The sequence below is a fragment of the Polypterus senegalus genome, chromosome 3 (genome assembly GCF_016835505.1).
Source record: "Polypterus senegalus isolate Bchr_013 chromosome 3, ASM1683550v1, whole genome shotgun sequence".
Lineage (NCBI taxonomy): Eukaryota > Metazoa > Chordata > Cladistia > Polypteriformes > Polypteridae > Polypterus > Polypterus senegalus.
Window position 1 is genome coordinate 126,619,174 of NC_053156.1, and position 14,684 is coordinate 126,633,857.

The following is a 14,684-nucleotide window of genomic DNA, read 5'->3' on the forward strand; positions in this document are numbered from 1 at the left end:
ATGCACAAAGATAAGCACAATAAGCTTAGACCTCTACTAATGGAAATGCCTAAAAAAAGAACTTTAAAGAAGGCAGCTCGACTCAATCTAAACCAATGGCAAAACCAGGACAAGTCTGTGACAATAAAAAAAAAACACCTTGAGTCAAAGACCAGACTCCAGTACTACAGCCTTAAGATTTTGCGGCTGTCTGAAAGCAGTGCAAACCTCAGTACAGCCAGTTGTTTACTGGGAAACATATGGCAAACAAACATCTGCACCAATGCTCTCTGCTTTTTGAGACAGAAACACCATACTGCTGGCCGCTTTTCCATGAAGTGGGAAAGCATATGTGAGACTTCCTTGATGGTTCTTTCAACTGTAGCACCATCAGGCGGTTTTCCTCAGTAGTGGATGAAGATCATGATTCTGTTCAGCCCTGTTCTGATCAGTGTAATATATTGTGCTTGATGCATTACTGATACTGTTCTGCTTTCCTTCAGATTATTGTGTCTATCTTTAAGGGAGTAATACTGAACTTTTTGTACCACTTAACTGGCTTATGCCGCATAGGTTTGCCTGGGAGAGGCTTGTACCGGAACTACAAATACATAATTTTAAAAAAGGACATAAATAAATAAAAAAAAGACAGTTCTTGTTTTTGTGCTGAGATTGAGGGGGCCTTCACATCCCATCACTAAATTTTAAAGTTAAGGTTGCACACACACTCGCATACCTAAAGATAAAGTAGAACACTGCAGTGCCAATACAGCTAGCCCATCTGGCCAGAAACTGGCTTGCAGCCCTTGGAATTAATCATTTCACACACTACACTTTCTAGGTAAGAAATTACTTTTAAGAATATGATGGAAAATTTGAAATAAATAGCTTAAGAAGTCAAAGTTAAGGGCTATTATTAGCATTTCAGTAATGAGTTAAATTACTTGTGAAAGCTAACTACTTCTTTAGCAGAACATTTGGTGAGGCTGCATCCAACTGAGCCTAATGCAGGAAAGCCCCTGGTAGAGATACCATTGAGAATGGATATCTCCTGCCGCTCATCTGAGCTGCATATTCTTTTTGTGTTCCTGTGGAAATTAATATTTTATTGTGTAATTAAAGTTTTAATTTGGCTTATTCATGTAGCAACAATAGGTTTCAAGGCTACAAGCATTAGAATCAAGGGTGAAGTTCTGTTATTACAGCAGAATATGTTGATGAAGCAGTTTATATTGCCTTTTAAATAATTATTAAAATCATTTTGGTTTACCATTGCAAAAGCTTTTGTATTACAATCTTGTTATCCTGTAGTCCTTTTTTTTAAATCATTGCATTTTTTTGTGTGTGTGTTTTAATTATTACTATATATTTCAAATTTTCAAAAGTGCTCTGAGCTTGTAAATAAAAGTGCACTATATACTATATAATGTATTTATTGTATCTGTGATAGTAAGACTATGAAAGTGTTAGCAGGCTGAAGTTCTAATTTAGATAAGCATGTAAGACAATAGATATGGCAGTAATGTCTGTGTCTATAGATACAGTTTTGAAATTTTCATTATGGATGCTTTTTTCAGTAAATAAGGTAACAAGTAAAATTATCAAGTTTGTTGTTTTTGAAAGTAATTTTATTTGTGTTTTATCAGAAAGAACTATGTTCATTTGTACTGTAATAAATTAAATTCTTCTCCAAAACTTAAAACAGAAATTCAACAGAATTCAGATTTGTATTTTAGCAAATACAGTGCTGGTAATATACAAAAAAATGTGACTACAAAGGTCAATATGCTTTTTCATCTTTCATTTTCACCCACATATTGAGTGAACACAGGTGCATCCTTCACAAAGAATGATGGGGGTGGAATATCCTGTCATCCTCCTAGTTAAGGCTTATAAAACAACAGGCAACTTTCTTTAGCAATATAAATAATATATAAGGGTTTCTTAGGACTCTGTAACTCTGGACTTACAGCTGCAGAATAATGGTTTTATTTTGCGTAACTGTTCTCTTTAGGTTTGTTTTCTTTAAAGGGACTTCTAACACCCTGATTTAAAAAATATAAGAGAGAATATGTCTCTTTAATGTATTTTATGTAAACCAACATTACTTTAGCCATAGCTGAGTTATTGCAGGGAAATGTTTTGACCTTCTAAAACATCTCACAAAACATATTTGTTAGACGTTGTATACATTTAAGAGATTTTATTTATCTGAAAATGTTTTAAATTAAGTGAAATACATTTAATGGCCAACAAAAACTAAATGTTTAATCAATACCAAAAAACTTACTTGAAAGTAAAATCAAAATGTTGCAGATTCTTCTAAATTATTTATGATGAAAATACAGTAAGAAAAAGTATTTAAAGGTCAGTATTTGTGAGAAGCAACATAGAAAGAAACTGCAGCAATGTGTACTTCAGGATTAATGTGCACCAGCTTTGAACCTTAAGACAGTTATTTTTACACATTTGATTAAATTACTGAGGTTTTTCTCATATTTTGGATCAGGGATTGGTGAATGGCAGGTTTCAACTTCTGCATATCATCAGTTCAATTAAAGGGTAAGCCTGGATTAGGTCATGCAGGATTTCAAAAGTGACAGATTCTGGTGCTTTTTCTTTCATATACCATACTGTGTAATATAGGGCCCTTTAAGTCAGAAATTATGAAAGGGGTTGATTTTATTACTAATCCTATACTTTTTTCCATAATCGGCATGAAATATCTCTCTCTTTGACCTAGTTAGATTTCATTCATTCATTCATTCATTCATCTTCCATTGCTTATCTGAGTCTGGGTTGCAGAGGCAACAGTCTTACTAGTGATACCCATATCTCCCTTTCCCCAGCCACACTTACCTGGGGGCCTCATGTATAAACGGTGCGTACGCACAGAAATGTTGCGTAAGAACTTTTCCACATTCAAATCGCGATGTATAAAACCTACACTTGGCGTAAAGCCACGCACTTTTCCACGGTACCTCATGCCTTGTCGTACGCCAGTTCTCCGCTCGGTTTTGCAGACTAGCGGCACCCAGCATCAAAGCAATGGTACTGTTCCTGTGTGATTACTCATTATTTTCATTACGCGGCTTTATAAATACACTGAAACTAACCGCATATTGTTTATTAGTGTAATGCATCTGATTGTAATTAACTCGTAACAATATAATGGTCAAGGGAACAGCCATAGTATTCCAAATACCATAACTGCTTTAGCGTTGTTACTCTCACTGCACCTTCCTCTTCTTCTTCTTTCAGCTCCTCCCGTTAGGAGTTGCCACAGCGGATCATCTTTTTCTATATTACTCTCACTGCACCACTTGGAGTATTTATATCACTGTATCTGAGTGTGAATCACAGCAGCAGCTGATCGGAATGAGAATTATCGTTATACAGCTTCAAGGACACGCTGTCTCAGCCACTGCAAAACGTTTTAAAGCCTTTCCTGTACAGACCTCGCGGTTCAGAAACAGTTTAATCCCAAGAACTTTAAATGCACTCAATCAATTTCTTCTTGTAGAACTGTTTGTACTTATAAGTACAATCACCCCACTGTAAACTTGCACTACAGTTATAATATCGCACAACCTGTGCCTCTTTATAAAGCGCGTATTTACATATGATGACAATATCATTTTTAAGGTGAAATGCAGCAAAATATGTTTGTTAACTTATACAGATAAAACTTTAACTTCATTTAAATAATCTATATTCTTCACTGGGAGTGTCGTTAAGGATAGAATAATTAAAAATGTACTACGAAGATATTTCAATGTTCTTTAAACGTTTTGAAGAATCGGCGCTAAGCTTACAGATGGCTTAACGTCTATTACAGAGCTGATTGTATGGCGATCGGTTACTTGGGGAAAGAAAAGCACTGACTGCAGTGACGGCTACGCCAATATATATTGAATATAAAACAGAAAGAGAAAATAACAACACAGCAAAAAACGCAGCCACAAATTTCGGCAAAAGTTAAATGCTTGTGTCATGAGCACGAGGCGGCTATGCAGTGTCTGGAACGGACGTGGCCATCCACCATGCATAAGATACCTTACTGACATTGGCGCCACCTTCCTCTGCCCAGTGCCACCACAAACCTAGAGCCGCCCCTGAGTACTGCTGCAATAAATTATTTCATCGAAGTGAAACACATGTTTAGTAACAAATTTTAACTCCTATAATCATGAAAATGACATCACGTATACATCTCAGTATTTTAGTTATTCAGAGAGCTGTAATATCACGAATGTAATGGACTCTGTGTCCAGTTGGAGGAAGAGAGCCGGTTTAAGAAGCAAGTAGTGATTCACACACATAGAGCACATAGAAAATCAAATACAAAACAAAGCATTTAACGTGCTACTTTAATTACGATGTGATTCGAGAAACTGGTTAATTAAACGATTTTAAATGAAGTTTATGATGTTCTACTTTAATGACAAAATAAACTACGTGATTAAAGTGGAAATGTCGAGATTGAAGTTGACATTTCTTGCTTTTTCCCCACCGTGTGCCTTTTTTCTCTGTACCCTAATAAGCTTTCATATGACACTCAGACAGTGGGCTTACAACTTGGCTTTTCACGGTGACTTTGATATGTGACTTCTTTTTTATTTCCGGCACTGTGCGATTTTGTGGATGTGAGCTTTCAAGTTTCTCCAACACGCTATGTCACTCGATCAACTTCCTTTTGTTGATTATACCACGGTTTATTTGAACAAATAGTATGTTTTTCCTTTGCCTCCACTTGGTATTCGCTGAAATTCTTATATTTTCCCCCGTGCTTTTCCCATTGTCTTTTCACAGAAGGCTGCGCTTAAGGGCGACTTATATTATTTTGCATATTCAAAGAGGCATAATTCTGGGAGGAGTTGGGGCGTTACATAAAGCGCGTGCATGAGCGTTAGTTTTCACGCTGATCGGGATTTATGTAGCGGAAGAACGTGGAAGTTGGAGTACGCACAGATTCCTGCATCTGGATTTTTCTGTGCGTAAGCACATTTCGGCTTTTGTGCTTACGCCATGTTATAGTGCGAGTTCTACGCACAGCGTTATACATGAGGCCCCTGGTGAGGGGGTCACTCCTTAAAGGCATGGCTCCAGGTGCAGACATCCGGTAAGCGATACTCTTGTGATTCCACATCATTAGGAACTATGAATCGTTCTTTGTCTGACCCCTTTAGCCTTGGGAGGATATACAATGAGCTTCTGCTCCAGACAACATAGCTTCCAGAGTCTCAGGGGCACACAAACCTCTCCACCATGATAAGGTGGAGATTCCTGGAGAGGCCTAGGTGGATTTTTTTATATTTAAATGGATCTACCATAAAAAGGATATATCTTACTTTAGTGAAATAAGATTGATAACATTTTTATTCTTTTAGGCATGTGATTATGACACTTGGTATTCTAATTCATAGAAGAGACTTGAGTATATAGCAAAAGTATGGTTGTGTATATACAGTGTATAATGTACGTATGTGTATTGTGATTGATATCTTGGATGGACTGATGTTCCTACTAGGATAGATAGTGGCTCCTGTTCAGTTTCCTGGTTGACATAATAAACAGATGGGGGATATCTGCCTCCCAGAGCCATATGTTCCCCCAATCCACTGGCTGGAAGCATCCCTCTGATGTTGCTCCCTCTTAGACACCCAGCTCCAGCTGCCCCGTGACCTTGTAAGTTAGGAAAATGTATGGATTATTATTATTATTATTACTATTACAGTCCCTGTGAATGAAGGAAATATATAAATAGATTAATGGATAGTACATACTGAGGACAACAATCATGATGAAGATGATGTTGTTGTTATTATTAGAACATTAGAGCGTTATTATTATCCAGGTGTTGTTCCTTCCTTGCACCCTATGAGTGGTGGGAAAGATTCCAGCAACCCCACAACTCTGCTCTGGATAAATGGGTTAGGAAGATCGATGGATAGATTATTATTATTATTGTTATCGTGGAAATAAATATGCAAATATACTAATGGATGACAGATATTGAGGACAGCAATTATAATATTAAATTATTATTCCTATTGAATGACTAAGTGTTGCAGTGGTACCACTGCTGTCTCACAGTGAAGGAGACGCTGGTTCGTATTCCAGGTGTTCCCTTTGTGGAGGTTGCATATTTTCCCTATGTGCTCCAGTTTCCTCCCCACAGTCTAAACACAGGTTAAGTGGATTGGCATTCTTAAAGTGGTCCTAGTGTGTATGTGTTTGCTTGTGTGTGTGTGTGTGTTCATGTTCACTCTGCGATGGACTGTCAACCTGTCCAGGGTTTGTTCCTGCCTTGCATCTGATGCTTACTGGATTAGGCTCCAGCTGTCTTGCAAATAAAATCCTACCCTAGAAAAGCATGTCAGGATGATGGTTGAAAAGATGCAATTTTATAATGTGTTGAGTTCTTCTTAGTTGATTGCATGCTACGTGCTTTTTCAGTATTCTCTCTCAACAAGGCAGGCACTCAAAATATCAATCCAAAGGCAGCAGGCAGAATCATTACAAAATAACGTAATAAGCTTCTGTATAGTGAAAAAATACAAGCGAACATGTAACTTTTTGTCAGTTGTTAAAGCCTAGTCATCTGAAAAACTGAGACGGCAATTCTTATTTATGCATCAACATTCAATGGCAATAACAGTGCTTGGCAATGTCTTTCTGAGGTAGATCTGTGCCCCTTGGGCTGAATAGTGCTGTGGTGGAGCAAGATGAGTGGTGAAGTAAAGCACACACCCAGTCTTCTTTTAAAATGATTGAGTCTCACAATAATGGTTTATGTTTTACTTTTTTCTTCTTAAAATGACATGGATACACTGTTTGCAATGTCAGTGTAATCTCAAGATATGGTGCAATGCTCAGCAATATTTTTGGCTTGAAATTTGGATGTATTCAGTAACTTTTAAGGCATTTCTTCACATTGGACACCAGCCCCATTAGCTCGATTATAGAGCACAAGAGTAAGCTATTTTTTTTTCCAATTTATAAAGTATGCTTCACCTTAGAACTAAATTTCATGAGGTAAACTAATGTACAGTGGTGTGAAAAACTATTTGCCCCCTTCCTGATTTCTTATTCTTTTGCATGTTTGTCACACAAAATGTTTTTGATCATCAAACACATTTAACCATTAGTCAAATATAACACAAGTAAACACAAAATGCAGTTTTTAAATGATGGTTTTTATTATTTAGGGAGAAAAAAAAATCCAAACCTACATGGCCCTGTGTGAAAAAGTAATTGCCCCCTGAACCTAATAACTGGTTGGGCCACCCTTAGCAGCAATAACTGCAATCAAGCGCTTTGATAACTTGCAATGAGTCTTTTACAGCGCTCTGGAGGAATTTTGGCCCACTCATCTTTGCAGAATTGTTGTAATTCAGCTTTATTTGAGGATTTTCTAGCATGAACCGCCTTTTTAAGGTCATGCCATAGCATCTCAATTGGATTCAGGTCAGGACTTTGACTAGGCCACTCCAAAGTCTTCATTTTGTTTTTCTTCAGCCATTCAGAGGTGGATTTGCTGGTGTGTTTTGGGTCATTGTCCTGTTGCAGCACCCAAGATCGCTTCAGCTTGAGTTGACGAACAAATGGCCGGACATTCTCCTTCAGGATTTTTTGGTAGACAGTACAATTCATGGTTCCATTTATCACAGCAAGCCTTCCAGGTCCTGAAGCAGCAAAACAACCTCAGACCATCACACTACCACCACCATATTTTACTGTTGGTATTATGTTCTTTTTCTGAAATGCTGTGTTTCTTTTACGCCAGATGTAACGGGACATTTGCCTTCCAAAAAGTTCAACTTTTGTCTCATCAGTCCACAAGGTATTTTCCCAAAAGTCTTGGCAATCATTGAGATGTTTCTTAGCAAAATTGAGACGAGCCCTAATGTTCTTTTGCTTAACAGTGGTTTGCATCTTGGAAATCTGCCATGCAGGCCGTTTTTGCCCAGTCTCTTTCTTATGGTGGAGTCGTGAACACTGACCTTAATTGAGGCAAGTGAGGCCTGCAGTTCTTTAGACGTTGTCCTGGGGTCTTTTGTGACCTCTCGGATGAGTTGTCTCTGCGCTCTTGGGGTAATTTTGGTTGGCCGGCCACTCCTGGGAAGATTCACCACTGTTCCATGTTTTTGCCATTTGTGGATAATGGCTCTCACTGTGGTTCGCTGTAGTCCCAAAGCTTTAGAAATGGCTTTATAATCTTTACCAGACTGATAGATCTCGATTACTTCTGTTCTCATTGTTCCTGAATTTTTTGGATCTTGGCATGATGTCTAGCTTTTGAGGTGCTTTTGGTCTACTTCTCTGTGTCAGGCAGGTCCTATTTAAGTGATTTCTTGATTGAAACAGGTGTGGCAGTAATCTGGCCTGGGGGTGGCTACGAAAATTGAACTCAGGTGTGATACACCACAATTAGGTTATTTTTTAACAAGGGGGCAATTACTTTTTCACACAGGGCCATGTAGGTTTGGATTTTTTTTCTCCCTAAATAATAAAAACCATAATTTAAAAACTGCATTTTGTGTTTACTTGTGTTATATTTGACTAATGGTTAAATGTGTTTGATGATCAGAAACATTTTGTGTGACAAACATGCAAAAGAATAAGAAATCAGGAAGGGGGCAAATAGTTTTTCACACCACTGATTGTGAAGAAATAAGTTCAACTTGAAAAATACTGTTACATAATATTGTGTAGCTGCTGAGCGTACAATTTGTAATAGCAAAAGAAATAGTAACACATTTTATATAACGGAGACTGAAAATGGTTATAATACAGTAAATAAAGTCAAGTAACTTCACCAGTGGCTTGCAACAAAATGGTAACTGTAAAATTAGGCACAAAAAACAAAAACACAATAGATGTGCAAGACAAATCAGTAACATAGGATAAATCTCACAAACAGTAGTGTTGTAATTTGCTTGTTTTCCTTTTTACTTTTGAAAATGTGTTTTTTATATTGGAAATTGTTTTCTAGAATTCAGTTATTTGTGGGGCAATTTAATTAGTTTCTTGTTCTTTTATTAAATAATCGGTTATTCACCTAAGCCCATAACTGATTTGGACTGAAGCTTGGCTTTTTCTAAACAAGAAAAGAAATTTGGTGGATTGCCCTGGGATATACCATTTAAGAACCTGAAACTGGTGAACCTGGTAGAATAGAAAGGCATAACTAGAGATGGGATGAGGGCACTTCACATTCCTGTCACTTAAAAGATAAGGACTGGGACTCAAAGGAGTGGCAAGGTCAGATATTCAGAACTTTTGAATGTCCTATAGTGGGGTACAGGCACTGGTTTCTTTATTTATTGGGAAAATGATGTACACAAATTATTTTATTCCCTTTTGACTGGTAACAGGTCTTTGATGACATTGCTGAATTGTTTTTAAATAGAGAATAGGAATTTTTTGTGCTTCCTGTCAAAGAAAAATAAGTAAATCTCAAATTAAGTTAGTCAATTGAACATTTTCCAAACTGAAACCAAATTTTCAAAAGTGAAAAGTGTTTTCAGGTAATTAAATGTCTTGTAATTTACATGTTAGTGAAACAGCTAACATCAGTAATTAATTTTAATAAAGAACAAATATAATTTACCCGATACAACAATCTATGACCAAGACTGTTTAAAAGACTAGTTACTAGACCTGAGATATTTTCTGCAACTAAAATTATTCAGGCTTACCATTCAGTGGGCTCAGAGGTGACCGACTTTCTGATAGAGACTGGAATAATCTATTCACATTGACGCAAGTCACTTTGTTCACCTTCATGATTTCACTATTCTAGAGAGAAAAAAAAAGAAAAGCATGATATTCTGTATAGTGTATTTGGAATTGCTAAGTAGGTTGCTTGCCCGGCATGAATACATATGAGGGCAGAGCAAATACTTTCAAACCTGCCTTTTTAAGTGCCTTGAGCATGGGAAAGGTGCTAAATAAATAAAATGTATTATTATTATTCTCAGAATAGCATCTAGAACTGCAAGAGCAGTTGGTGGCAATTAATGCTTATGTAGTGCCCGGTGCTCTGGAAAGATTTGTATTTTATTTTCTGGTTGCAATATTTGCATATTGAGATTTATTTTGCCATACCACTTCACAGATCACTATATAAGTATCTTTGTTACATTTAACCTAATAAAATGCAAAGCTACTGTATGCATAAATGTTACAGAGAAAGGCAGGACATTACTCAGTAAAATTAACTCAGACACTTTAATAGCAGTTTCCAAAATTACTTTGAGCTATCAGGATTTTACTGAATTCGTTCTCTCTCATAAGTGTATGTGTAACAACAATGTTAAATTTTGATCTTTTTCTGGTTATATGCATGTGTTTCATATATGTGTGGTGTTGCATAATAATGCAGATAATGTGTATTTTCTGAAAATGTGTTCCCAATTAACAAATACATGTAATGATATCACAAATGTAATTTTTTTTAGCAGCACCCCCTCTTTCAAGTATATTTTTGAACCTCTAGTGTACTTATCAAATGGTGGACTGCCAAAAAACAACTCTATTAGGCCAAAACACATGTGAAACATTGTGATTTGCATAGATAAGCATATGCTCAATTTTGTTTTCATTTTAAAACAACTGTATTTAGCCAAAGCACATGTGAAATATTGTAATTGCATAGAGAAGCATATTGTCAATTTTGTTATTATACTGTTTATGTTAATGAATAACAAGCAATCTCAAATAAGTATGTTACATTTCATATTGCCACATAATAAAATGTGAAAAACGCAAACTTCCAGTGTGAGGATAAGTTCAGATCACCATTATTGACTTTTACACTTCTATGTTCACCCTAGTCTGGCTTTTTACTGTTGTCTCGTTTTGCAACTTTTCATGTATGCTGTAAATGAAAACATAAAACAAATATATAAGGGTTGGGGGTCCCACAGGATTCCCCATTTAATATGAGTGTCTAAAGGACAAAAGCACACAAGTGCAGAAACGTAGATTGCAATTGCCATGTTGCTTTGTAGCAAACAAAGAGTGCCGAGTCGCTACAAAGCTGGTCTGTCATTGAGCTGTGTCTTCTGGTTGTCTTTTGAGATATATGTTGGGATCCCTGGTTAAGACGGGACTTTGTCTTTAAGGGAGGAGATGTTAATGGTTCTGTGGCTTACTCTTCCACCAATCTAAGGAAATAGATGGAGCAAATGTTAGCAGCAGTGTCACACCCAATTCCTTTCTTGTAATAGTCCCACACAATCCCATAAAGTGTTCCTCAGGCTCTCATGTCTGGTAATGCTTATGCAGATTTTTGTATTTTTTCAAGTTCCCTTTTCCGTTCTGTTCGCAAGTCTTTGTCAGAAACATAAAGTTTCTCTAGTGGGTTTTACATTAGCTGTCTCTGTTTATTTTATCTTCTAGCTGTCTGTGCTGTGTTGTTTATCAGCTGTTATGGTCAGTGATTTGCTATGCATTACCAGCTAATTTATACTTTTATAGGCTTTTCTTAGTTTTGATATTCCTGTGTTTTGCTGTATTTGGATGATCATCTTGTATATGCTGTGCACTAAAGTCCCATTCAGAGTTCAATAATGTCTTTTTAATAAAAAAGAAAGTTAATGTCTGATACTTATAATGAATACACTATAGATGGATACATTATTTATTTTTGAATTTTGGAACATTATATTTTAAAGTACAGTACTTGGAATGAACTTGTGCCCCATCCAGGGTTAGCTCCTGTCTTGCATCACATCTCATCATGCTAAGCCAGCAATAGTTTATGTGATTTTTAAATATAGAGTAAGTCAAACTTAGCGACTGCTGTTGCTACATTTTGTTGCCTTGAGGATGTCAAATTACACAACTAAGAAGTACAGAGAATGACAGATTACAAGACGGCCTCACAACTCACAGAATTTTTACAGCAACTCAATTTGCTGCTTGACAGCACCAGCAGCTGTATAAATGTTTTGCAGGCATGATAAGTTCAACCACAGTTCTGGCCCGTTTTATCCTTTTCCATTCTGCTGTAGCCTGACAAATTGGAGAGACAGTTAATAAATTGAAGAGACAAGCCTTCTCTTTGGATGGTTCAAAACACTCATTCTCATTTTTAGCAGCCCCTTGTAAACATTTTACTTCCAGCTAACTGCTCCCTAGTTGACAACTCTTGCACATGCTAAGCTAGCCCTTTTGCCTTAAAACAAAAGAAAACCTATTTGATTTTGTTGGGGCAAGTTGCTGAGTGCTATTAGTCATTGGTGATACTCAGCTGAATGGCTGTTAATCATGGTAGTGTGCCATGACTGCCCTCAACTTGCTAAGATTATGCAATTGAAGGCTTTGACTAAAAAAGTAATTTTGTGAGACTGGCTTTATTCTCCAACTCCAGCAACTCTGAGCCGGATTAAGTGTATTTGAAAATGGATATTTAATAGCGCTGAACTTTTTGACTTAATTGGTACATGTGAATTAATGTGATGATTTAAAAAAATCCACAATAAAGGTAATTTTCTTTTTCTTTTGTTGTAGGATCTTGTGGTTCGCATAGTTTTTACTCTTGGGAACTTGACCTCTAAAAACAATGATGCTCGGGAGCAGTTTTTTAAACAAGAAGCTAGCATTGACACACTTCTTGAACTTTTCTGCACTTACTATAAAATGGATTTAAATTCCCAGGTCCCTGGTGCCACTGGTGAAAAACCATTCTGTGGCCAAAAACACCCCTCAGAAATTGAAGATGTGCTCATAAAATTAATTAGAGTTTTAGCAAACTTGTCTATTCACCCAACAGTGGGAAGAACTCTTGCTGTTAACTCAACATGTGTGGAGCTGCTGATTCACATCCTAGGTATGTTTTAAACCAGTTTTTCAATTAAATTTATTTATGATTTTCTGTAGGTTTTGGAGTCCTTCTTTTGACTTATTCCCTAACAATAAATAATGTAATCCTTTTTTACGTTTAAGCATGAAATGAAATTATACAGTATTAAAAAGATGTTTTATGATTTCTAACTTGTGATATCAGTTTACGTAACTAAAATGGAGATGTGGATGTGACATGCCTTTTATTCAGCTACGATCAAGTTCTCTCTGTTTATTGTCATCATTTGATACTCAACAAACTGAATGACTCTTTCTAAAGCACTACATTGGTTTTAGTCATTTTCAATTTAGATTTACTTGGTTTTGTAGGTTATTTAATAACTTTATTAAGCCTATTTTATTATATGTCATAATATTTAATTTGGTTTATCTTATAAAGGTAAATGTAAAAAATGAGACACCTTGTACAGGTGTCTGTATTAAGTTATTGAAAATTGTACAAAATCAAAATGTGTTAATAAATGTATTACAAATCAGCTCAAAATGAATTCTAATATATGATAATCTTTATATATAATAATGAAAACAAAATATTTTGGTAAAAGTATAATATTGATAGTTTGCTTTAACACTAGAACCACCATGCATTTTTTCAACACTATAACTGTCAAGGTTACGCCAAGTTGCCCCTCATCTCGGCATCCTAATATCTCATCCCTACTGTCCTGTCCCAAATAGCTACAGATAACCAAATACAGCAAGAGTGAATGTAAAAATAAAAAATTTCTTGACATTCAGAAATTTGACATTCATGGCATCAGTTATTTCCAAGTTAGCCTTGCATAATTAAACGGGAATATCTTTGAAGCTTGCAGAAAGATTGCAGAAACTCACAGATGACAAGTAAGCCAAAAATATATAAGCAATACAAAAATAATTTATGTCACTTAACATCATATAAAAATTAGTGTAACAGCTAAGCTGTGCCAATAAAACAGCCATTGATAAGTCATTGTTCAAACCCAGCTGGTAACAGAAAGGGTTGTGGGAGTCTTCTGGGACCAAACCCTGAGCTCCTTACTGCGAGGCAGCAGCACTATGCAGTGCACCACCATGCCGCCCTTGTATATAAAATACTACTATTAATAATAATGAAGTAGATACACATTGTTGTGGCACCACTTTACTCTCTTTTTAGTTTTATTGTGTTAGCATTTTCCAGTTTTGCACTGCTTTATTCCGGAGCAAGAATAACTAAAGGGGTGCTGTGACATAAGCGACTTTCCAGAGTTACTCTCTGACTTGGCATAAAACCATTTCAGTATTTAAATGTGAAAAGGAAAATGACTTTTTAATCAGCTATCAGCATCAAATATATTAAGTCGAAATGATATATTTTATGTACAGTAAATCTATACTAATAAAAGGCAAAGTCCTCACTCACTCACTCACTCACTCACTCACTCACTCACTCACTCACTCACTCATCACTAATTCTCCAACTTCCCGTGTAGGTAGAAGGCTGAAATTTGGCAGGCTTATTCCTTACAGCTTACTTCCAAAAGTTAGGCAGGTTTCATTTCGAAATTGTACATGTATCGGTCATAACGGTCGATAACAGTCGACAACGTCCGCCATGTTGAACTTTCTTATTTATGGCCCCATCTTCGCGAAAGTTGGTAGGCGGCTTCCCTGCGCTAAACGAAACCGATGTATGTACTTATTTCGATGGTATGACGCCACTGTCGGCTGCCATATTGAACTTTCCAATGTCACTAATTTTCTATCTTCCAGTGTAGGTAGAAGGCTGACCCCATCTTCACAAAATTTGGTAGGTGGCTTCCCTGCGCTAACCAAAACCAATGTATGTACATATTTTCGGTGGTATG

General features: G+C 36.5%; 1 protein-coding gene across 1 annotated transcript in view; it reads left to right on the forward strand.

The window, feature by feature from the left end:
- The window catches only part of armc2 (armadillo repeat containing 2), a 190,101-nt gene that overhangs the window by 147,780 nt on the left and 27,637 nt on the right, over nt 1–14,684 (forward strand). Inside the window, exon 15 of the mRNA XM_039747898.1 lies at nt 12,502–12,820. Coding sequence (XP_039603832.1) covers nt 12,502–12,820 — 319 coding nt within the window. The remainder of the gene's footprint in view (nt 1–12,501; nt 12,821–14,684) is intronic.